General features: G+C 32.9%; 3 protein-coding genes across 10 annotated transcripts in view; 1 reads left to right on the top strand and 2 right to left on the bottom strand.

Moving 5' to 3' along the window:
• The window catches only part of Tsp66E (Tetraspanin 66E), a 33094-nt gene extending 26072 nt beyond the window's left edge, over positions 1-7022 (top strand). For all 4 annotated transcript variants that reach the window (XM_066285225.1, XM_066285227.1, XM_066285226.1 and 1 more), the window contains 5 exons: positions 931-1059; positions 5170-5244; positions 5685-5807; positions 6066-6218; positions 6269-7022. In XM_066285225.1, coding sequence (XP_066141322.1) covers positions 931-1059; positions 5170-5244; positions 5685-5807; positions 6066-6218; positions 6269-6412 — 624 coding nt within the window. In that variant the 3' untranslated portion in view covers positions 6413-7022. The remainder of the gene's footprint in view (positions 1-930; positions 1060-5169; positions 5245-5684; positions 5808-6065; positions 6219-6268) is intronic.
• LOC136340822 (antichymotrypsin-2-like) overlaps positions 1-25583 on the bottom strand; it is an 83413-nt gene that overhangs the window by 8426 nt on the left and 49404 nt on the right. For 4 of the 5 annotated variants that reach the window (XM_066285205.1, XM_066285204.1, XM_066285202.1 and 1 more), the window contains exon 4: positions 24017-24276. The exons of the other annotated variant lie outside the window; for it this stretch is intronic. In XM_066285205.1, the coding sequence (XP_066141302.1) occupies positions 24095-24276 (182 nt within the window). In that variant the 3' untranslated portion in view covers positions 24017-24094. Of the gene's footprint in view, positions 1-24016; positions 24277-25583 lie in introns of those variants that run through there. 5 annotated transcript variants of the gene reach the window in all.
• Positions 10180-14017, bottom strand: LOC136340825 (odorant receptor 67c-like). The gene is made up of 7 exons (XM_066285209.1): positions 12623-14017; positions 12363-12569; positions 10954-11195; positions 10802-10901; positions 10636-10737; positions 10362-10517; positions 10180-10310 (listed from the first exon to the last, which is right to left on the bottom strand). Exons 1-7 carry the CDS (start codon positions 12995-12997, stop codon positions 10266-10268), a joined length of 1227 nt encoding a protein of 408 aa, XP_066141306.1. The 5' UTR covers positions 12998-14017; the 3' UTR covers positions 10180-10265.

Here is a 25583-nt window from a genome sequence, read left to right as displayed (position 1 = left end):
TGATTAATATTTCCCAAATATATCAAAGATATCTGCAAACGTCCGAGTTCTAAAACAGCTTTCGCTGGCTCCAAAAAAGAAAAAAAAAACGAAAATTTCTTTTTTCCGAAATTTTCTTTTGGAGTCGAATGTAAAACATGACATTTTAGTCTCACCTAATGCCGCCTCCAAGAGCCTCTTCGGCAAACCTTCATGTTTCCCTATGGTTTGGTATATATACGTATCTCGACTCGTCTCCTGCCATTTTTTGCCCTGTACAATTTTTAATTTAACATGAATCAACATAGTTGACATTTATGTCCATTACATCGAGTAGATGGATGTTTCATACGTTCTAAGAAAGATATGCTTGTTTGAAGGCGAGTCAACCGTAACGTTAAGACTCACGTCCTGTTTTACTAAAACAAGAAATATGAACTTTTAATGGCTTTCACTGGGACATTTCCACATGAAATGCTGTAGTGTCTCATGATGCAACACAGTTGCCAGATAACTGTACAAAGTATATTATGTGTGTTGATTTGTGTCCTACAAAAGGACAGTTTGAAAGCCAGAGTATCTTCATGATTTTCATGATTCATTAAAACATTCTGCAAATGTAAAAACGCACCTCCATTAATTTATTACAAAGTTACAGCAACGATAAGCCATGCATAAAAATTAGGTGAAACAATTATTTGAAAGTGCTCATTATTCAGATACGCAGTCTAACTTCCTGCTGGCTCACTCTTGACAACAAATTATTGTTCTAACGTGTTAAATAGAAATTAATGAACGTTACAATGCTGAGTAGTAGCAAAGAGACAACAATGACATTTTCATTAAGAATTCTTGTCGCTTTCATCTGTAGAGAAATTGACAGCTATTAAGAGCTTTCTCTTGGCGTTTTTTTTCAACGTAATATTTTTAAAAGATTTTTCCACATTTCAGACATCAACATCACCGGCCTTTGTCCAAACTACCAGCTACGTGATGATAGCCATAGGAGCATGTATGTTCTTCGTGAGCTTTCTGGGGTACTGTGGAGCCTTGAGAGAGTCCCGGTGCATGCTCACCCTGGTAAGAACTTTTCGTATTACCGGTGTCTGTGCTTATATCTCTCTATATTATGTCCCGTTCGTGTTAAAATTGTTGCATAATTTATTAAGTGTCTACATCCTTTTTTCGAGGTTGCAAATTAAAACTATCGCTTACAATATAATAAACGAATATAAAAATTATGATAATCATTGTCGTAAAAGCCTAACTAAACATTTGCAAATCGCGTAGCTATCTATTAAAGCAAAGTTACAGTTCTGTTTTGTGAGAAGTAAGGAGTAATAATAAGCCATGGCAGAAATTACGATTCGCAATAACCGTATTTAGTACTATCATTCATAGTTTGGAGGAAGTTAGCAGTTAGCCGTATGCAATAAGTCATACGAATTGAACGAATTCCAAGTCTTACCTTACAGCTTAATGACTCGTTCACAGCCAGAAATCCATCGTATTTTTACCAGTAATGGGCTTTTATGAAATATTAAGGGAGAAAAGTGACCTTTAGTTTGGACATGGGAAGTTCAGAACCCATCAGTTTATGCACTGTATCAGGGGGTATCATTTGCGTCAACTGTAGTTTAATTCGGGTCACTCTAGTTACTTAGTCAATTGATTTCTGTGAAATATTACAACAAGAAAGTATCCTTTAATCTAGACACCGGAGGTTCCTAGATTATCGTTTTACGCATTGCACCAAGGACATTATTTGTTCAAAACTTCGTTGCCTTCGGCTCACCCCAAGTGGAAGCAAGTGTCCTTTACTCTGGACATAAGAACTTCAGAGACTACATCGTTTTATACGTTGCATCAAGGACATAATTTGTGTCAATGTTGGTTGAATTCGAGTCACTCTAAGTGGAAGGAAGTGTCCTTCAAACTGGACATGGGGAATTCAGAATTCATGTCACATGCACATATATCGGACCTGTCGTTCTCAACTATTTTTAGTAACAAACAGTTGCAAGTCGAATCAAGCCTGCGCTTTTAATGCTTATTTCCGGTTTTCCTGAACAACGGTCATGAAGAAAATTTCTTCTGAATCTTCTTACTATTTTACGCTTACATGGTGCGGAAATACACTCACTTTTATATGAAATGTACCACCCAGTGATAACAATAATTAAGTCTTGCAATTTTGGCAAAATCAAGCTTCGTAACTGAGTATTGAATGATCAAGATTTCAGAAAAAAATAACATTTATTAATTAAAAAAGTTAGTAAAAAGTGACATCGCCTCGTAGAGCAATGCAAACAGGTGCTCTTCGCGGCACGCTTTGCAATAAATGATCAAAGTCCTCCTGGGGTATTTCATTCTCTGTTACCCTAAGGTGGTAACGTGACTCACCCAAATTGTTTGGTTGCTTTGGTAAACTTCGAAAACGGCGATTCATCATGCCTCAAAGATGTTCGATAGGTCATAGGTCCGGTGACCGTGCGGGCCAAAGCAACATATCCAATTCTATTATGAAGCAATATTTGGCCAAAATTACAAGATTTAATTATTATTATTACTGGGTAATGCATTTCATATGAAGCTGGGTATAGAACTCTGAATTCCATTATAACCATAACAATACAACATAACGAACGTAAAGTTTATCATTTTTGCATTTGTATTATGTTATTAAGCTTATCTGAACTATTCTAAAACAACATTCGATATCTTAATAGATGACCTAATGATACTAGTAACAAAACGTCCCATTATGGATTGTTTGTTCGTTTAGTGCGAATAAGGAGCGATAAATTTAGAAGTAAACACGAATTCCGTTGTTACGTCCCTCCGTGCATTTCTGGGAAATTTAATTAATTTCTACTTCGATGTACCTGTAGATATACCGGGCGAATAATAATTTTTTTAGATGCCCGATAATGTTCGTACAGAAAAAAAATGATATCAATGAAACAGTTATTTATGTCATAAGCACGTAATGCAATATTTTATGAGATGAATCAGTTTATAGTGGTGTGAGCTGGCGAACGAGTTCGTTGATGTATGAATCGAAATAAGCATTACGCACGCATTACATCCGTCAGTCATTGTTTAGTAAATATCAGTCCCACAGTAAACATATATAACACCTGTTGTATTTTACTGGTATTATAATGTTACCTGCTTTAGTGTACTAGGACCATAATGAGTCAGTTTATGGGTGTAAAAAAGTATCATGAAAAGCCTTTGATAATCAAATCGGATATAAAAAGTGTTATTATGTCTTGCACTCGAGCTATTAGTGACGCATATTCACACATTTTGTGAGTTTAATGGGTGTTGCATCTGAATCAAACGGCAAACCTCAGTTTGCTTTAAATTTTATGAGGTTTTATTATGTTTGACTTTGTTAATCCGGGTCTTATTCTACTCAGATTTCAACTAAAACCATTATTATCACTATCTACGCACAGCAGCAATAAAATTATACAGGGCGTTTCTGAAAATGTTATAAATTTAATTGCATATTCTACTCCTCGAAAAAGACATGTATTTAAATTTCGTTTTCAATATACAGCGTATGAAGGGTTAGTTCCTGACCACGGGTTCTGTACTAATAATGCTGAAACGTATTAAAATAAATTAATGAAAATTTGTATGTCCACTACCTTATCTCAAAAACCGCATGGTTTAGAAAAAAGTTATTTAGTTGTTCATGAATCTTAATTTATTAATATTTTGTAAGTCACAGGGTGGTCCAGACAATCGGGACGTGATAAAAAAAAAATTAGAATATCCTATATTTTGTGACGAATACTAATTCTGCTTGTAATTTGAAGTGTTTTTTGTTACTGTAAATATAATGACATTTTAGCAGTTTTTAAGTTAATCCAATTTAAAGTAAAAATCTATGAAAAAATAAGCTTTTTAAATTTCTTCATAAACTCACACAATATCGATTCCATATATCGTTTAAACACTTGCCCAGTTAAAAATACAAGGTCGACCTATTAGAGTACATTTTTACTTTTATATTTTATACATACCCTGGTTATAAATCACTATTAACCGAATTAGGTGCTAAGCTTGTATTTATTATTTTTATTTTTTCGAATAACTCTTAAAAAAATGTTCTAAGTCTAGCATCCTATATTTCGGTTAATAGTAATTTCTCAACCAGGTTTTATAACTCCAATCGCTTTATTTTTACGTTAAGTATCTTCCAGTGTTCTGTGGACCCTTACTCAAGGACCACCCTATAATGTGACATTTCAAAGTGAATTAAAATAGGAATCTATTTAAAAAAATACAGGGTGTCCCATTTAAAAATCCGAGTTTGAGGTACTTGATATGTGGAAAGTTTGCGTTTTTATTTCATGGTTTGTATAAAATTTCTCTAAAACTAAAAATATATCTTAGCAGAACGACTGTTTATTTTTAAATGAACAAGTTTTCAAACAATACAATCGATATGATGTTATATGAATTTTAAAAAGTTAATTTTTTCTTTAGTTTTTATTTTAAATTGAATTAACTCAAAAACTGCTCAAAAATTAATATTTTGTAATAACATAAAATACTTATAGTTACGAGCAGAATTTGTGTCCGTAAAAACTCCCCAAACTTTAATTAAATAGAAGATTTTTTTTTTCGAAAAATTGTTTAAGTTCTGGAATTTGAAGAGTGTAAACTTTTTTAAGCATTAATAAAGGTCACTGATGAAGCAGGCACTTACACATCGGTAAAAAGTGAGTTTACAGACATTTTGTCTAAAAACGTATTAGTTTTTTATTCAGTTATTTCACTAACAGTTCAATACGAAATATCTTTTTTACAGGTTTCTTACAAAATATTTTATTATTAATAGTTAGGTGAAAAACTCTTTAGATTTTTCATTGTCCTTATAGTCTGTACTGCCATCAAAGTTTTTACGTCTTACCAATACGACATTACATTACCCTTCCTGATTAAATCTGTACATTTTTTTTTCAAATCCACGAAAAACGCAAAATTATGTAATTTAACGAACAAAATTCCATTAATCGCAAACTAAGCATCTTTCGATACCTGTTTAAATGGAGTTTTAACCCTATTTTTGAACCAAAAATATGTGGTAGTTAAATTCATGACACTATTTTCAAAAACATCTTGTATAATGTGAACCTTTAATTATAATTATTAATCTATGATTTTTTTCAGTATGGCATTCTTTTGATAGCAATCCTCATTGCAGAAATCACTGTATTAGTCACAGGGATTATTATGAAATCAAAGGTGAGTGAAAGGTTTTTAGGTGCAAAATTTTCTTTCTTTTAATTTTAAGACTTAATCTTAGTTCAATAAAGAATCAGTTTCGCAACTAAGTACTATCTATTAATTTTAATGCCTCAATTTCTTACATTTTAACGTTAATTCCTAGTTTAACGTGCGCATTGATTCTCCTGGAATGGAATAGTTTAACCTTTGTACCGGCACCTTTATGTCTCTTCAAAATTTGATATCAAACTTTGCTAATCTTCTTTATAGTTATAAATTAAGTAACTAACCTGAATCTCGTATTCTTCTAGTTTAAGTTATCCATAAATTCTCCCTATACGGAAAAATGTCATAAAAATTCTTAACTTACGTGCCCTTACATTTTCCAGGAATGTGTTCATTTCTCCATCATCTTTAATTATTATTTGTTAAGGGCATTTCAAATTGGTATTTTTCAGATTGAAGGCGAACTGAAAAATGTCCTAAGAGCAACTTTAGAACATAACTATAACAGCACTGAAATCGAAAACCCAGTTACATTGGCATGGGATGAAATTCAAAAGGCCCAGAACTGTTGCGGGGTAAGTTTTATTTCATCACATCGTAGAGTTGAGGAATAATCAAAAAATTCCTGGTCAAGACCGTTGCTGCTGATTTCTAACCAGACTCGCATGTCGCAACTCAGTTCATTATTTGCCAGTGAAATGTGTCGAAGTACGAAGGTGAATTTAAGTACGGATGGAGCTACGACATGTATGCAGTAGATAAAATTAGTTCTCTAGCATTCTTGAACAAGAATTTTCTGATACATTCTTCATTACAATATTTATCAATTACAGGTTGATAATGGAGCAGACTATCAGAAAAACCTTGCGTGGAAAGATCAAACATACATAATCCCGGAATCGTGTTGCGCTAAGGGGCTGGACGATAGACCCCTTGACCCCAACTGCACGACTACCCCCACAAAATCAAATTCGTTTTACGAAACGGTAAGTTCAATTTTTTATCTTTGAAGTTCAATTACGAAGTAACTCCTTAGGGCTGTTATGACAAACTCAAAGAACTGATACAGAAGAACTTCGACGCCCTCATCATAACTCTCGTAGTCTTGGGACTGGTTGAACTGATCGAGATTTTGTTTGCCTTCTGTCTGGCGAAGTCAATAAACAAATACGAGAAATAATTATCGCATTTTAATGTTTTGTTCTATTACGATGCACGTAATATTATTCAGCTTAGAAATTCTAAGTATATGAATGTGCGAAAAGTTTGAGAGAGACGTATGATTTCTATTTATTTCAAAGACCAGTTGGATGACAAAGACTGATTAGAGTCTCTTGGATAAAAGTACTGATAAGAAAGATTTATCCGTATATTCTTTATGTGTTTCGTTTATTAAATGCGTCTTGTGAGTGCCCAATACAAGTTCGACCAATTTTAATTACTAACTAGATGCAAATTTGAGAATATGGTTTCCAAGTGCAACTGTCTCTTTTAGCAGGTACCTACATTTATTAGTCATAGGTAGGAGTGTTTCTAATTTAGAATGTCATGGAATAATGTATAAATTATCCATTTATGTAGTAACCCTTTTAGAGAATTATTTGTATAAAACTTCGCTGTATAAGATCTACCTCCCTTTCGCTATAGTTACCTAATTACTTGCATTTTGTATGTAGCGAAGGAGTAAATTTGTATTTATCATTATATGGAACCCCGAATGGGTATTGTATAGAAATTTGTAAGAAGTTATAAAATCTATCTGTTTAATAAAATAATAGTGGAAAAATTAATTTTGTTGTAAGAAAAGTTAGTAGTAAGTCCACTAAAGGAATGAGAACTCCCAAAGATTCTCCAATTTCGGGGATGACTTCACGATATCGACGACACCTAGATTGCGCAACATTCTCTTATTTCTTTTACTTCGACGTGCGCAAAGCTGCACACAGTGACACCCTCAAACGGAGTAAAAATACCAGGGCGAAGGAATGTGATAATTCGGGCAAAGAGAAAAGTCGACAGAGGTAGAGTATGCTTGAGATTGGCCACTTTCAAAGAGTTATCAGATCATCTTACTTCAATCTCAACAATATTAATCTAAGCTAACCAGACAGGTCGTTGAAATCTTTAATCGCGTCAACAATTTTAATATGAAGGATAAAGTTATTGCCATCGCTTACGCATGTGCAGATTTAGGCGTATGATATAAATACGACGGACCATTAAGGTGACACCTCAGTCATCATTGAGAAATACGGATGTTTACTTCACCCTTTGTTTCATGGGCTGTGATGATGTTTGATAGTGCATATGTGGTTAAAACGCTGGGAAGAAATGTTTTTAAACCACGGCTTCAGAAGCTAACAAAACTTGAACATATATTTTGACTGTTACTAATTTTTTTTGGGAAAAACTTAATTTTTACTTCCAAATTAGTTGATTCCTGTTTATTGAAAGTCAACATTTGATAGTCTGAAATAAAAATAATCGTCTTTTATGCAGTAAACAAATAAATCATTGAAAAACGTTTAATTCCTATCCTTTATCACTCTGTATAATACTTTTTTTATTTCTCTATAACATCAGAGTTCCCCAAGTGAGGCAGTTAAATATATAACTTTTGGAAAATGTTTCAATTGATTTCCGTTTGTTTCATTACAAAATATACTTAATAAAGGCTGCACCTGAACCTAAACTTTTAACTTTAAGAATTTTTAATTGAATTTTTGTTGCTTAATTATTAATTAAATATAGCTACAATTTAACTTCTTTGCAGTGCACAGAAAATTATACGATACAAAAATAGATATATATTTTACTTTTTAAACTAAGGTAAATAAATAAATGAAAGACTAATTGAAAAAACTCAAAGTGAAGTATGCATAACAAACTGAACTGTACAAATCATAATCAAGGAGGAATATTCAATAATTATTTATCAGGCATGAATAGCTTTTATGTTTTGTGTTAGAAGGTCGTAGCAAGATTCTGTAAAGCCATTATACAGGGTTATTCACGCTATACAGCTCGGAATATTGTGGCCAAAATACGAGGTTTTCTAAAAATTTTTCTTTTGGGTTATATGGGGATCTATTATGGCTACTTTTTAAAATTATTTTCATATTATACAGGGTGTCCCAAAAGTGCTAAAAGTATCAAAGTTGTGTTTTTTTAAATGGAACCCCTTGTATATTGTTGCATTTTTGGATTCTCCGATCAAAATAAATGTGTGTTTTAATAAGGTTTACAATACCTAGCACTTACGGTTTTTGAAATAATTTAAATTTTGTAAAAATTTGGCCTAATTTTCATGTTTTAACCACTTAAGCAGTATTTAAGTTATGTAAGCGTAATTTACAGTGTAGTGTAATAATGGATCATACTTTATATCCCAATCATGAAAAACTTGCCAGCTTAGTGCATTCTGCAAAAACGCGAAGACTTAGCTATGAACATCCTAGTACCATTCGATGGGTATTTAAAAACTACATATCCTGGTAAGTTAAAAAATATGGCATTGCATTTAAATTAATCCAGTTATAGCCACTTAAAGTCCTCATTTGAATAGTTTTAATTTTTGCACACCCTGTATAAAATGGCAAGTTTATCATGATTGGGATATAAAATATGATCTATTGTTACACTGCACTGTAAATTACGCTTACATAACTTAAATACTGCTTAAGTGGTTAAAACATGAAAATTAGGCCAAATTTTTACAAAATTTAAATTATTTCAAAAACCGTAAGTGCTAGGTATTGTAAACCTTATTAAAACACACATTTATTTTGATCGGAGAATCCAAAAATGCAACAATATACAAGGGGTTCCATTAAAAAAAACACAACTTTGATACTTTCAGCACTTTTGGGACACCCTGTATAATATGAAAATAATTTTAAAAAGTAGCCATAATAGATCCCCATATAACCCAAAAGAAAAATTTTTAGAAAACCTCGTATTTTGGCCACAATATTCCGAGCCGTATAGCGTGAATAACCCTGTATACTTATTTTGTTGATCCTCACACTGAATCTTTCAGCTGAAAAATTTAAATTGCTAACTAGTTATATGAAATTGTTCTAAAACTGGATTTCCACGGGAACATTCGGGAAACTCCAAGTTCGTCCAGTTCGAAAATACTTATTTTCAACCGTTTTTTGTATATCGTAAAATGATAATTCTACTTGTTTTATTTTTGAGTAGTATCAGATTTTTTCATAGGTATGCAGGTGTGGTTTTTAATTTTTATTTCTGAAAATAAAATGAATAACCAAAAAATATCAAGAACAAATAAAGTTGTATTTTTGGTTTTTTTCATTCGATTATGGAATAATTAGGGAAATAGCATAATGTATTAAAGGTTACTATTTTTGCTAGAAATTCTAGAATCTAGGTTGTGCGCGCACACCCTTAGAATTCCTGAAGACATTCTGATGCATTGGAAAGGTACACCATAATATTATTATTACATTAATTGAAGATAATTTCCATTAAATTCGTTTAAAAATTGTGTGAAAATAACAAAAGAAACGATTTTGTTCAAAACTTAAACACTTTGTATTTCGAAAATGAAGCAATTCTAGATAAATGTTTATAGGCACTTTTTTTCTAACTTTTTCCCCGGAAGTACTCTTTAAATTTGCAGTATATATTTAGGAAATATCCTGTATATCAAAAGACTACATTCTTTGAATCCCGCACCGAAGTTCTGTATGTACATACATATATACTTTTTTGCAATCCTGCCTGGCGACGCCAAGAAGTAGAAATATGTGTTGCGCTTGCGCACTTGAATTTTGCTTACATGTATGTTCATTCACATATGTTTTTTCCGCAGTTATTTAAGATTTGTTGGCTAAAGAAAATAAAGTTCTATAAACTCACCAGTATCATATTTTTCAGTTTTATTTAATGCTTTTAATATTTTCATGTTTTACGTGGAATCTGTGCAGTGTCCAATAAACTGTGCTGGTCGTAGCTCATTACAAATTTATAAAGCCAAATATTTTCTACGACATTTCAATTTGGGCAATTTATTTATTAAATATTACCATATAGGAGTAAGTTGCTTTCAAAACCTAAAACAAAAGTTATGAAATTCTCAAGTTTAACAATATGAAGGAATTTACAGCAATTAAAGACTGCACCGACACTTCGCTGAATGGTCCAATAAAAATTGAAAGATGTTTTTGGGTTCTCAATACAAAAATGATCATCATAAACTTAACTTTCGTAGACTGCTCCAACCAATTGCTTTCCCAGATTGAGTATGCCAGTTTTTGGCTCTAAAATCAAGCATTCAGAACTGAGAATGTTACACATTTAAAAAGTAGGATTAGAGCGTAATAGAGAATGTGCAAAGAGTACCCATTTTATTAAATTTGGTATCGCTTTATTACTTACCCACACCATGAGTTCATTTCCATTGTAGTAGATCATGTACAGCCGTGTGATCATCGAGGTAGCAAATGATAATGTAGAGAATATCAGGAAAAATGACGAACTCTAAGAAAATTATTTTAATTGTTTTTTTTTTTATATAAATTTAAAAGGGTTTCAAATACTAAACCTCCCCGATTTGGATAACAAGTGAAGCAATTTGAAACGAGCTCTGAATAAAATCAACTACCATAGACCAGCCCATGTTATCGTTGTAAGTATCAACATATCTAAAAAAGATATGTATGTATATGTACTTTTTTTACAAATTAAAACACTAACTTTACGATTTTTCGATGTTGAACTATAAAGTGTTTGAAAATCAGAACCGCAGCTTTTTCGTCGTCTTTAACATCGTACAGGGTTTTTAATTTATTTTTAAAGGCATCAAAATTTTTTAACGAATGATCAAGTTTTTTCAGCTGTCTTGAGGGATAAGTGATTAGGTTAATCATTAAAACATCGGTGCTCATTACAGCAGTTGCTCCAAGTGTAAGATATGTAGAGTGAAAAATGAAAGCGACCTGAAAAAGGATTCGACGAACTAAAAGAACGTATAAAGAGACGTGGATAGGATGCTGCTACTAGTCGAGCCCACATATAAAGGGTGCGGCATGGGAATTGAGTGTTTTTGAAATAATCATAGAATTGTTGTTTTTGATGTGGGTGTCCTCGGATGGGGTTGACAATACAACAAATGAACTAAATTTTGCATTGTTCGACAAAAATCACTCTTCGTAAAAGTTTTGCTCGATCCCAAAGTACCTATCATCCCGAGAAAAAAAATATTTTCTTATACGAGGAGCTTAGAATCTTTCAACATATGGTTTTGACTTACGAGTAAACTAATTATTTCTTATTTTTAAGCAAACATTATTTAAAGAAGTTGCTTAGAATTATTTTAACGCTCGAAATCTAAAATTTGAATTGTTTTTATTTTTGTAATTGATAAATAATTCTTAAGCCAACTAAAGAAGATACTGCTAGCTGCTAAGAATAATAGATACAACTGCTGATTGCACTTGAAAGCCACCGACTTCAACACGTTTTTTCAAGTCTTTTTAAATTTTCGTACATAGAATGAATAATGCCTTGATTTATTTGGGCCACAGCTTCAATTACTCTGTTTTTTAAATCACCAATCTTATGTGGAAGTGGTTGTTTGTACACTTGTTCCTTCAAAAGTCCCTAAAGGAAGATATTACATTCTATGAGGCCAGACAACTTTGGTAACCATAATATAGGCCCAAACCTACTTATCCATTTTTCAGGAAAATGCCTGTCTAACCAATTTCGTACCTGAAGTTTTGAATGAGCAGGACGTCCATCTTGTTGAAGTTATGCATAGTATCTAAAGTACTTATTTTAAAAAACGTTTGGTTTCCGCACTACATCTTGTACATACAGGGCGAGAACGATACTTAAAGGGTCTTTATGATTAGCTTCAGAAAAATCTCTAATATTGAGGGCTAAATCAGTGAGATGTTAGACTAGTTCGGATTTTCTTGTTTTCAACAGGGTCTTCGATTATTTTCATAATCGCTCGAAGAGGTCGCAGCCAATAGCAGCACTTAATTGAATAATACATACAATACGGATAAATGGAAATTTTTCCATATACTTCCGAACAGTCATTGTCTTATACAATAAACAATTCTAGGTGCAAAAATTAATGAATATAAAAATTTCACCCAGTAGTATTCCTGCTGATCGAAAGGTAGCCATAGGGACAAAGGCAGTGGTCGATCCACTATAGTCATATTCCCCCTGGTCACTTCACGAGATCCAATCATAAACGGCCTTACTTGATATAGAAAATATACAAATAGTATCAATAAAGCATAGTTCCTTAATATCTTATTAGAACGTTTTACACCGTTGATTTCAAGATCTTTAATCTTAAAAAAATATGTTCAAAACCACTAGTATATTCTAATATACTATGAAATACCACTTCATCATCAATGGGATCCATCCTTGCTTCAGCGTCAATAATGCTTTGAATTACGTTCTTGAAGCTGGAGCCGAATAGTATGGCCGCGCTCCTCACGATGGTGATAATATATAGCAAACTAGTACAGAGGTTTAAATATACGATGTCTTTTCTTAGAGGTTTATCATTTAAGCGGAAACCAAATTCGATTAATGCCAAAGCTGCACACACTATGTAATAACTGAATACCCCTCTTGAGTAAACAGTATATACTTGCCGTAAGATCTTACTTTCAGGGAACAGAAATTGGGGCGGGAATGTTCCGGTACATGAACAGCATAACATGGTTATTTTTAGGTTTTCGCATTTTGGATATATCTGGAAAAATAACATCAAAACTTTCTCGATTTAACGCTGAACTTTCGCTTACAATCATGTTATTCAGGTGTTGAAGCTAAAGGATCAAAGACGATACGGCAACTAACTGTAATTGCTCTAACATAGGCAAAGATAACTGCTATTGTCAAGTTCAATTATCAATTCACAATTATAAGTTTTCTTAATTTATCATGCAATAATTGCTCTGTTTCAGTTAAAGGTAGTTTTTACCGTAATGATACAGAAATATCTCTATTATGCATATGGTTCCTAAACAGAAATTGACCTTTAAATATTCACTTGTCTAATCATTAGTTATTCAAATTACTGTTTCCTCAAATTTCTGCTTATTTATTAAATCTTATATTCCGAAATTTCTACATAGCATTATTGTACATAACATATACTGATGGATAGAAGGAATCACCTCAAGTTACAAATAAGCATCAGTAACAATAATTATACCACATATACCATTTTCATATATATTTTAAAAGGTATCTAATTTAGATTAATTAGTACTTGAATTTCAGAATAATCAGCTGAGGTTTAGAAGATATCATTTGAACTTTTGGAAGCCATCAACTTATTAACTTAGGAATGGGCAATTTCATTTTGGAAAAACTCACTGGAATTTTATAAATTACCTTAAATCACCATCTACGGTTAAGAGATATTAAGTATATTAGTAGATGTATGAGTTTGACAGCCCATGATTAATATAGGAACTCGTTAACATTTGTTTATACATTATCAAAGAGGGTGGTTTTTGATTTCGGTGTCAAAAATGAATCTAAACTTCTGTATTTTATGAAGAAGTCTAGTAATTAGAAGTTATACTGTTTAAATTGCAGGAGCGCGATGTAATGGATGGGCATTATTCACACGAGAACTTAACTTGTAAAATTACATATGTTATTAAACCCTAGAATAATACAAATATAATTTAGATAAATGTTTACACTATGGCACAAAATCTTAAGGTCGATACTGACTTCATCTTTTCCTCAAATCCCTATATTTGTATTAATTACAGTTGATAGATAATTACAATATCTCTAAAAAATTCAAACTTCAAAAGTTTGTTCTTTCTTCTCCAGTCCTTACCTATTTCTTATTCGTGAAGAATTCGATATTTCTTTAAATTAGAAAAAAAATTAGGAGAAACCAATTTTGGTCATGTCAATGAATTGCACATTTCTGTCCCTTCAAATTCAAAAGAATTTGATTCATGTGCCAATAAATATCTCGCATATCTCTGAAATTTTTTCCGTCAATTTTTGCTTAATAGCAAAAGTACCTCTGGCTTATCTCATATTGAACACTCGATTCACTATCTTTAGTAGTTAATTAACTACAGTTAATATCCATAGCAACAACAAAAACTGACAATTGACATATGCAGTTCCAGTTTCATTTAACTTTTGATATAATCTGTTCGCTTCAGAATCATAACTATGATACATTAATGGACCCGTTGAAAATCCTAATTAACTTAGCAATAATATCAAATAAGACGACTACCAGGATCAACATCCCTAAAGTGGCTAATTTGAACTACGTCATCTTTAAGGTCGTTATCTTTAAAAAAATTTAACGTAGCTCTAACATATTGTACTTTATTGGGTCAATACCTTTTTATTGCGGATTGTTTATCGACAAATTTGTTGAAAGAGAACCATTTAATTCATCATGTAGCTTTACAAATTTACTGTTTTTACTTCATATAAAAAGTGATAAAAGTCAGGTGTGTCGTGTATAATATGAAAGAACAAAAAGTCCTTCACAAGTAAGATATAGGTAGACAGGAGTTTCTGGACAGTTTGGTAGCATAAATTTTTCTTACAGTAATTCAGCTTATTTCTTAATTAATCTGTAATTAATGCAAATATAAAGATTTAAAAATAAGTTAAAAGTTTTAATATTTTGTCTCATTGTGTAAAACCTATGCAAAGTTGTGTTTGTATTGAGCAAGGGTTGAATTCTAAAAATGTATAATCTAAAAGGTTTCGTTCTGTTATGAATAATAGCCATCTATCATGTCGTTTTCCTGTAATTCAAACAATATTACTTAGAATCGCTGTTCTTCTAGACAAATTTATCAAAAAAGTTCAAATATTGTAGGTGAACATGATAATGTGATAAACCATTGTAATGATTTCTTCCATTCATATATTTTTTCTTGGAATAGCATTAGTAATATCTAAATCACGTCCATGTTTTCAACACAAAATTATCATATATTAGCTATCATGAATTTCTTACGTTGAAAGATTGCACGAATGCTGTTTTCTTATGCCGCGATTTGGGAATCAGTGAGATCAGTCTGCCAAACCAGACTGTCTTTTTTCCCTAACCCATATGCTGAAAACTAGAACTCTCCTAAAAAACGTATTCAATCACATTTGGTGAACAAGTGAATTAAAATATACCTCAAGTTTAGTAACAATCTGTGCGTCGAAAGCTCCATCGCTATACCTTATAAAATTCAAATTGGTTGTTATATTATCTCTGGGGACCAGATTTTTCTACAGATAAAATGTATTATATTTTAAATTTAAATGCCGTGTTAACGCTGACAAGGAAACGAAAAAAATTATATAAAATCTCCACAAAAGTACTGCATTCTGGCAGAAATAAAGAATAAATAACCGTGTTACTTCAACCGATTTAGAGTGACTCATACCTTAATTGATGTAGTCGATATTAAGAGAAACTAACTTACTTCGGAGGCACAATACTTATTTTGAAGAAACGATATAATAAAATTGAATTAATACGACTAATATTTTGCCTCAGATGTGCCACACTTGAAAAACGAATTAAAAAAAATTAAATTATGTTTGATTTTAATATCACCGTATAAATGATAGAAAATGCAATATTACAACATTACCAAGATAATAATCTCATAAAAATCAATATGGTACTGTTAGTACCTGGTTCTCCTTCGTTATTAATGGTTGCCTGTAAGCGTCTAGGCATTGATATATTCTGCCAGCTTTCTTGCGTCTTCTGTTGTAATGCTGCTACTCCGAGCTTTTACAATTTTTGCTAGATATTGGGTCATTACTTCACTTTATTTTTTTATGTCAATCACAAGTTTTCAACTACATTTCAACCTGGTCAGTGGGATGATATTTTAATGGCACTTGAGAAGCTCTAAACCAACCAATTGCGAACTCGATATCTTGTTTTCTTGGAATTGATATCGTAACAAAAACGTTAATTATTGTTAAGTGCTAATGTATGAGCACTTGGAACAAGATGTTGTCTTAATATATCCAAATACATGTATTGGTTCATGAGTCCTTTTATAAGATGCAAGCTACCTACTCTTGCAGACGAGATAGATCATGACATCAGTCCACTTTCACCGTGTTTCATGAGACCTTTCAATTTTTAAAAAATTTTGCTCTTTATTAGACTTTCTCCACACTGATATTTTTCAAATTGTCTTTCCAACTTGACGCATAATTTTGATTAATATTGTTGGTAATTTATTGTACAACTTATCGTTCTTCGCCTTCTGTATATATTTTAGAGCGCCACTCGGGACTTACTAGCGATTCTATTCTCCCTGCGGAAGTGCTCAATGATGACGTGTTTAAGAGTTGATGGATATTTATTCACCATTTTGTCTATGTCCCTTTGGCCGTATCCACTTCTGTAGCAAATTAGAATTAAATTTCTTTTATTAATCTTTGCTTCAGGACCCACTCTTATACAGGGTGATCGTAAAACAAACAAAATTTTGAAATGAGTTTTTTTTATTAAAAATAAAAAAGTTGCACCAATTTGCAACAAAATGAGTCCATAATTTTTTTTAACTTCAAAGATGTATTCAAAGTTGTCACCATTAACTTTAAAAATGCAATATCTCGCTCGATGCAACTATTTTTCCTTAATGGTGGCTAATAAGGAAACTTAAAGAGGACCTAAATCCTTGCGATTTCTTCCTGTAGGATTTAGAGTTAGATAGAATTGTGTACTGATTTGGTGATGAATTGATGTAACTTTCTTATTTTTAAGATTTTTGAAAACGGCAATTTGAAAATGTTGTTTGTTTTATTGACTTCTACACGCAGTTAAAAAAAGGCATCAACCTAGGAATCAGCCTGTATATTTTGTTCACCTGATTGAAATTTGCTTAGAAATATCAAATAGCCAAACCGAAAAGTTACTAATTAAATATAAAACTTTAATTTAAAAAAAATTGTTAAATCAGTGTTGACTTCGTAAATTTAAATTCACACGTTTTGTGTCGTTTTTTCTGAACTGGATGATTTAAACTGGGGCATTTAAATCGCACGTAAAATTCAATAAATATTTGTTGTTATTTGAAAGCAGCATATTGGAGTAAAATATTAACGTATAAAAAGTAGAACATAATAATTATATGGTTTCACAATACTAATATTCATTTAATTTCAGTATATTCTTTTTTTGAATAAATATTATTTCATTGAGGTAAATGAGTTTTTCCAATGCGACCTCCTTAACTTAGGTTTCGAGCCTCTGTATACCTGCACGCAGTCAAAAAATAATACTAAGTTACCATAATGGATAATTAACATGAAATATGCCAAATCTGCTAAGTAAATACTAAATTGAGAAGGTAAGTAAATCCGTTCTCAATATTTATTTACAAAGTAGCTCAATTATTATAATAATATGAATGGAATTTGCTGAGTAATTTTTTTGGCAAATTGGGCTCTACGAGACCAAAATGGCGGAGGTACGTATAATCCTATCTTCGCTATTATGTTGGTTCAAGGAGTTCAATGAACATCACTCGTTTTACAATATTTCAGTTGTTCGTATTGTTGCGAATATAACTAGTAGTACATAAATGTTATCTTAATTAAAGGAAACAATATGCGCAAAAGTACGTCATATATACAAGGTGTTTAAAGAAGTCGGCAGTATTTAAGGCGGTGGTTTCTCACGTCATTTTATGAAAAAGAATTCTTATAAACAAAAATCCTGAAATACAATGTTTCCAAGATACAGGGTGTAATATTTTTCTAATTACGATTTTTGAAAAATAATTAAAATATCTTTTGATCGATTTTAAATAAATACAATCAGCGTAGAAAATGCGAAATGGTATTGGTACTTTTTCGATGGGATGTAGGGTTCCTTGCTTTAAGCCGGTGTGTTTTTTTATTCGCCATACAAGTTAAACAATGATTACAGTATTTTTTGACAAATGGGGCCATACTGGGAGACCACATATAGTGATTTATCATCGCGAATGTTTTATCTATTCTAGTATGGTTTTGTTCGACTAGGGGTGACTTACCATCAGTATTTGCCATTTTAAAGTTTTTTTTTATGAGCAATAGCAACCCAGCTACAGTAGTGGCTCCGCTATTAAATATTACAGTTTGTACCGTTGCACCTCCAATGTCGCCTATCACAAGTTCTACCAATTAAACCTCCGATAAATCAAAGTTCAGAGCTCTAAGTAAGAAAATTTCCTATCTAACATACTCACAATATTCTTTGGCATCATTGCTGGTGTATTTGTTGACCTGGTGAAACCGCTTACACATTTTTTTCTTAGGCGGATAAAGAACTGGTAGTTAGATCTTGAATTCTTCTCATGTTTTCTCGAAAGGCTGCCAAGTGTTGAACCATTTCTGGGCGTCGCCCATAAATCCACTAGCTGCTCGCGTTAGTGTTCCCGAAATCACTTCTATTAAGTGTGTTTAGAAAATTTTCGATTTCGGTTACCCATTTCGTTGCACTTAAACCATCGCTTGTTGAATTGAAGATTGGCATTTGAATCGTGGCGGTTGCACTGTTTGGGAAATTCAAATGAACTGCATTTTCTCACATTTATTGGAGAGTCTCAGCTAGAAATTTGACTAACGCGTCTATGGTTCAATTTTTGGTACACTTGCTAGTTTTGGACAAAACACATTTCACGTTTCAAATAACCACTTCACTCACCATACAGTGCCATCGGAGTACTCATGGGGGTTAAATTCCACTTGTGATGTAAGAGATTTTTTTCGCGAAATAAAACATAGTGAGTGTCTCAAACACTACTCTTTCCGGAATCCGGGAATTAAATCATTCCCTAGTACGTACAATACGTCGCAGCGATCTCCGAGTGCATATATACTGGCGAGCATAAAATTCGGGTCACTTTAGTATTTCTGAAATTTTTGCCTTCCTAATTTCCAAAAAAATAAAAAAGGATAGCCTTTATCGATTCTGAGGTTTTTTGAGCTTGTTAAGGGTAAATGGTAAAAAAAACACGATCCTGTACCCAAATAACCGATGTATTGTACAGGTGTCCATGACCCAAGCACTGTAACATTTTTGAACACAATTTTGTGCTATCGAAAAAAAACTCATAATGACATTAATATCGCGTATTTCCTCCTCTTTTTGCCTTTCTACTGTTAGCGCAACTTGAAGTTAAAGAGAACACCTTTAACCAATTCGCCTAAAGTGAACAACAATTGAATGGAACTGATAAAGAGGATGCATAGATATTGAAGGTATTTTATGAATCTTTTTTTTTCATGGTAGAACTATGCAGAACCGTAAACATTTTCCCAATGATCCGAAATTTCATGAAGCAATGCCGGTATGCCAGTGAAAAATATCACTTCTCTTTCAATACATTTATATTTCAAAATTTCGAAGTGACCCGAATTTTATGCTCGCCAGTGTATTTATATTAAAGGCATTAATAATCAACATTTCGGCATTTTCCCCAAACTTATAAACGTTTTATCATTTTTCTCACCCTTACGTTAAAACGAATTAATCAACAAACCCAGTGTCGTTTCTTTATGAAAGCTTACACGGCCAATTCAAAGTCGAAAGTATCCTTAATAATTATTGACAAAAATGAAAAAATCGTCTACAGTGAATTAGAACTATGTATCAACAAAAGGCATCAATGCGCAAAGTGTTATGGCTTTCAACACTAAAACTCCGGGATGCAAAATTAAAATTTACATTTATGAGGGTTTTCGTGTTTTCCACGTCATGAGACTGAAAACTTTAGTAGAAAATTTTCGGTGGGCCACCCTGTATAATACTGGATGATGTTATATTACACGTAAATTCATGACATACCACAACAATTACTAATGCAACGATGCGTAATAAGAAAATGTTCTGCAGTATGTCTGTACGCACCTTTGTACGTTCTACCTTAACTTTCGTTTCAGCTCCATCAACTCTTCCGACGAGTGGCAATTTACGCATTGAAACAGATCAAATTAGGGGGTTCATGGAGATGGGTTCTCACCACTTCATGATTTCGTATTTGATATAAAATAAAGGGTGTTAGTTAAATAGGTTTCGTAAATTTAATCAATGATTAAGAACATCAGCTAAAACAAAAAAGTTCCTTCGGGGTCGTAAATAAAAGGTGTTCCATCTGGTGGTCCTTTTTTGAACTATCAATTTTAGGTATGCCAGATTTACAAACTTTCATATCCATGGCAGATGTGAACTGTCAAAAGTATGCCATTTGTAGATATGGTTTCGCTTACAACACAACAACGCATTTTAGTTATCCAAATTTATTACGAAAATGGTCGTTCAAAAAAATATACGTTTCGCAAATTACGTGAAAGTTTCGGTCGACATGCACGTCCAACTGAACGTCCTATTGGAAAAATTGTTGCTAATTTTGAAGAAACTGGTTCAGTGGAGGGTCGCAGAGCATACCAACATGTTCGTCCAGTTCTTATTCGAGATGTTGTGGCCACAGTGAGCGAAAGTGTTCGTGATCAACCATCAACATCGATCCGACATCGTTCCCAAGAATTAGGCCTGAGGCCAACAACATTATGGCGAATTTTGCATGTTGATCTTCATTTGCATCCATACAAAATTCAATTAACGCAAGAATTAAAGCCAGCTGACCATTTACAGCGGCGGGTTTTTGTTAATTGGATGCTGGAAAGAATCGATGGAATTTCACCAAAAATCATCTTTTCCGACGAAGCACATTTTTATTTTTCTGGCCATGTTAATAAACAAAACTGTAGGTTATGGGGAGCTGAAAATCCTCATGAATATCATCAACAGCCTATGCATGCCGAAAATGTGACTGTGTGGTGTAGCCTACGGTCTGGCGGAGTTATTGGCCCGTTTTTTTTTGAAGATCGTGAAGAAAAAGCCGTAACTGTCAACGGAGATTGTTATCGTGGCATGATATCGGAATTTTTATGGCCAGAAATTGATCGGATTGGTGCCACTGATCTTCGATTTCAGCAGGACGGAGCAACAGCGCACACATCTCGCCAAACAATCCACTTATTGCATGAAAAATTTACGGACCGCATAATTTCGCGAAATTCGGACGTCAATTGGCCCCCGAGATCGTGTGATTTGACTCCACTGGACGTCTTCCTATGGGGTTTTCTGAAAAGTAAAGTGTATGCCAATGCTCCCCAAACAATTCAAGATCTGAAGCGCAATATTCGAACCGAAATTGCGCCCATAGACTCGTTAATACTGCAAAAAGTCATTGAAAATTTTGATGTTTGGATGATGTCCTGTAAACGGAGCCGTGGTGGCCATATGTGCGATGTCGTGTTCCATACATAAAATGGCAAAGAACAACCTACAACTTTCAATAAAATGTTTTGATTTTTCCTCTTAAAAAGTGCGTTTTCTTTCACAATTAAAAAAAGACCAACAGATGGAACACCCTTTATAAGTCTAAATCCTCAAAATGTGAGCAAAATCAATTCTTTGGATTCGAATTTATTGAAGATTATGTAAAATTGCAACAAAACGATACGTTAAATTAATCTGTGAACACGCTCACAAGGCTAGGGCTCACAGGTAAGCCATTCAATTCTACGTGTCATAACTTGTTTCTGCTGATACAACTAGAAGGATTTAGTCGGGAATCAATAAAATTTTTATCGAAGTTGAGAAAGGTTTTAATACAAGTTCAGTGATGTCGCGTAAAGGCCAACATACCTCCCTTGTAGTACGTAAACTTGTAATTTCTAAATATAATGAAGGTTTATCGGGTGGTCAAATACCAAAATTATTAAATGTTAGACGAACAACCGTTTATGCAATCATACGTCGCTTCAAAAAGGAAAATCGCATCAAATCAATTCCTCAGAAAGGTCAACCGAGAAAATTGACTGAAATCGATAAACGTTGGATGAAGAGGGAAATAGAAAAAAAATCGAAAATAATTGCACCCAAATTAACTACAGAGTTATCACAAAGAAAAGGAGTGACAATTTCAACAGCAACTATTTGTAGAGCGATAAAAGAGATGGGGTACTTTTCCGGTACTGCTCGAAGGAAACCCTACATTAGTGCAGTGAATAAAGAAAAGCGGCTAAATTTTTCAATAAAACATCAGTTTGAGTCGGAAAATTTCTGGCGTGATGTGATATTTCTGATGAGTTGAAGTTTAACCTGTTTGGAAGTGATGGGAAAGTAAAAGTATGGAGCAAACCTAATACAGCCCTAGACAGTAAAAAGTTGACTGCATCAGTAAAACATGGTGGTGGTAACATTAAAGTTTGGGGATGTTTTGCCGCAACTGGCGTAGGAGCATTGCACTTTATTACAGGGAATATGGATGCTGCAATGTACATTGATATTTTGAAAAATAATCTACGACTCAGTGCAGAAAAATTGGGGATCCTGGACAGATTTCGATTCTACCAGGATAATGAGTCCAAGCATAAAGCCTACGGTACGCGAGAATGGCTCTTATACAACTGTCCAAAAGTTGTCAAGACACCGCCCCAGTCCCCAGACTTTAATCCCATTGAGCACTTGTAGGATTATTTGGACAAAAAAGTTCGTGAGAGGCCGGTTTCAAACTTGAAAGTACTGCAAGAACATCTTAAAAAGGAATGGGAAAAAATATCGCTTAGTTACTTAGAACAATTGGTTTCATCTATGCCACGAAGATTAAGAGCAGTTACAGACGTCAAAGGTGGTCACACCAAATATTAAATTAAAAATTATTAAGTAACCAAAAGGATATTTGCCATAATTCCGGAAGTGTTCAAAGATTAATGTAACATGTTATGTTTGTATATTTTGTGTTTTTGCTAAACAAGACTGTTTTTAAGTTATTTATTCCTGGTTTTTGTGTTATATTTATGTTGATAAGATTCCTAGTTTTAATTAAAAAATAATATATCTATAATAAATCTTCTTTTTCTCTTTTTTCTCGGTGTATTTCTGCTACTAACGTAAATGTTGAAAGATTAATGTCACTCACTGTACATGACAACATTTTAACTAATTTTCCCGTACACGATCAGAAATTCTTGGCATATTCCTAATATGATGGGCGGCAGCGAAAATATGTTTTCACAGCTGATCTTCATCTCTTATTTCACTAGCAGTAGATAAAATTTTTCTTGAAATTCCAAAAGACAAAAACCAAAGGAATAAGATTCAGAAATATGGCAGGACAACGACTGCAACTATTTCTTCCTATTCATATTTCTTCAAAATTATGACTTAAGTGCTCGACAACTGGACGTAAAGAATACATTTTCACATACAGTATTGGCCATAATTATTGTAATTATTAAAATTGATTTATAATTGTGTTTAAACCGAAGGGGCAAGTGCGCCACCCTGCACAAGTTGTTCGAATTTGGAGTGTTTTGATAGGAAAACCTCATTTCCCGGCTAGAGAGGGAAAAATTAGCACATGTCAAAAGCGTGATTTTTGAGAAAATATTAATGGGGAAAACCGTATTTCGATATTTTTACAGTTCACGGCGCTAGACGGCATTTCTCGATTTTCGGCCATTTTCGAAATTCTTCATGACTTTTTTGTTTAGTACAATATTGAAGTAAAACACAAACATTCTTAAGGAACTTTTTCGAATTGATTTCAATGGCGTACTTGGTTTTTTGCTAAAGGGTACCGTTTTATCAAAAACTGACATAACTTTTTTATTTTAAATGAAAATCACATTCAGCTATGACTTACGGTTAAAATTGTGAAACTTACTTCACTAATAACCAAGACATTTTTTACTGTATTGTGAAGAAGAGTTTTTGTTTGCTTAGATAATATCTTTATTAATGCAAAGAGATATATAGAGACATGCGTATTACATTTAATTAAAATTTTTAAACATTTGGTTTCGCCACTCTGCCTTGGAACAGCGGTAGACCCTGGAAGTTAATTCTGGCCTGTTTTTCTTCATCTACAACTGATACGTGGCTCTTCAAAATCACGACGAATGGATGATCTGAGATGAATTTCTTTGGTGATACTGGGAGTACAAAGGTGAGTGTCGCTATGCCTATCGCTGAAAATCGATTTCACTCCAATAGGCACCAAAAAAAAATGTTAAAACAGTTAATTATTCTAGGAAATAAACATTGATCATCACGTGATACACCACATCCAAGTTGCTGTTAATCTGATTGAATCGGAAGCCAACAAAAATCAATTTCGTAGATGGTAATTATCTATTTAAAGCATTGCTATCTCAGACATTAGCGACCGTATGCTGAATTTGGCAATAAAAACGCAAAACTTAAACGACACCAAGCACACTTGTAAACAGAGATGATTAATGTTTCACAATGATATTAGCTATGTGTATTTTCGATTATGATTAGTACGAACAAATGGTAGCAATTACATAAATACGGGGTGTTTCATAAACATACCAACAAATTTTTCAAAAGACATACAGCTCATAAAAACAAATATTTAGAACGAATAAAATCAGGTCAGAATCGCTACGCTTTCAAGATACAGGGTGTTTAATTTTTATTACATTTTTTTTAATACTTCAAAATAGGTTTGTAATACAGACTTAAATTCTGGACACGCTATGGCGAGATTAGTGTGCACGTTGATGAGTAGGCAGAGTATTTCCATTTACACCAGTGGCGTCTGTGCGGTCATTTAATGGGATGTTTTTGATGAAAAAATGGTACGCCACTGACTTTTTTAATATGCATATTTTTTCCATAATATTCCATTAATTCTTAATGAAAAAGTCTATTAGTGTTTTGTTGCTCAAATAGTAGTTTTCGAGATAAAAAAAAACAATTTCTCGTTCATTTGCCTACCAAAAAAAAAAACGGTATAGGTTTAAAAGTGCAATTTTTTAGAATTATTTAAGAAAAATTAATTTTATATGGTTTTAGTAGAGGTGGAGGAGATAAAGGAAAACAATTTTATGTCTGTGTTCCAAAACCATTTTTTATTTTTTTTTAATGAAAAATTAAATACCCTGCGTATCTTAGAAATGAAGCAATTTCTGACATAATTTCATTCGTTCTAAATCATTGTTTTTATGAGCCCTACATCCACTGAAAGTGTGTCGGTATGTTTATGAAACACCTTGTATAAAAAGCCCGTATTATTGAACGATCTAATGGTTTGCTAGGAACACCTTCATTTTTACAAATGCATAATTCCAAATTTATTGTATTCACGTGGTCAATCAATTCTTTTACAATCAAAGTAACGAATTAAAATTGTTGGAATCTCGTATTGAACCGAGCAGGAAGCCACTTCCAAAAGAAACTTTTGCGAAATGTTGTTAATATTTCATAATTCTGTCGATTCAATTAGGAAGAGGAAGAGAATGTTGCAACG

Source organism: Euwallacea fornicatus, chromosome 8, assembly GCF_040115645.1.
Source record: "Euwallacea fornicatus isolate EFF26 chromosome 8, ASM4011564v1, whole genome shotgun sequence".
NCBI lineage: Eukaryota > Metazoa > Arthropoda > Insecta > Coleoptera > Curculionidae > Euwallacea > Euwallacea fornicatus.
Note: the sequence above shows the minus strand (reverse complement) of the source record. Positions and strands in the feature narration are given on the sequence as shown.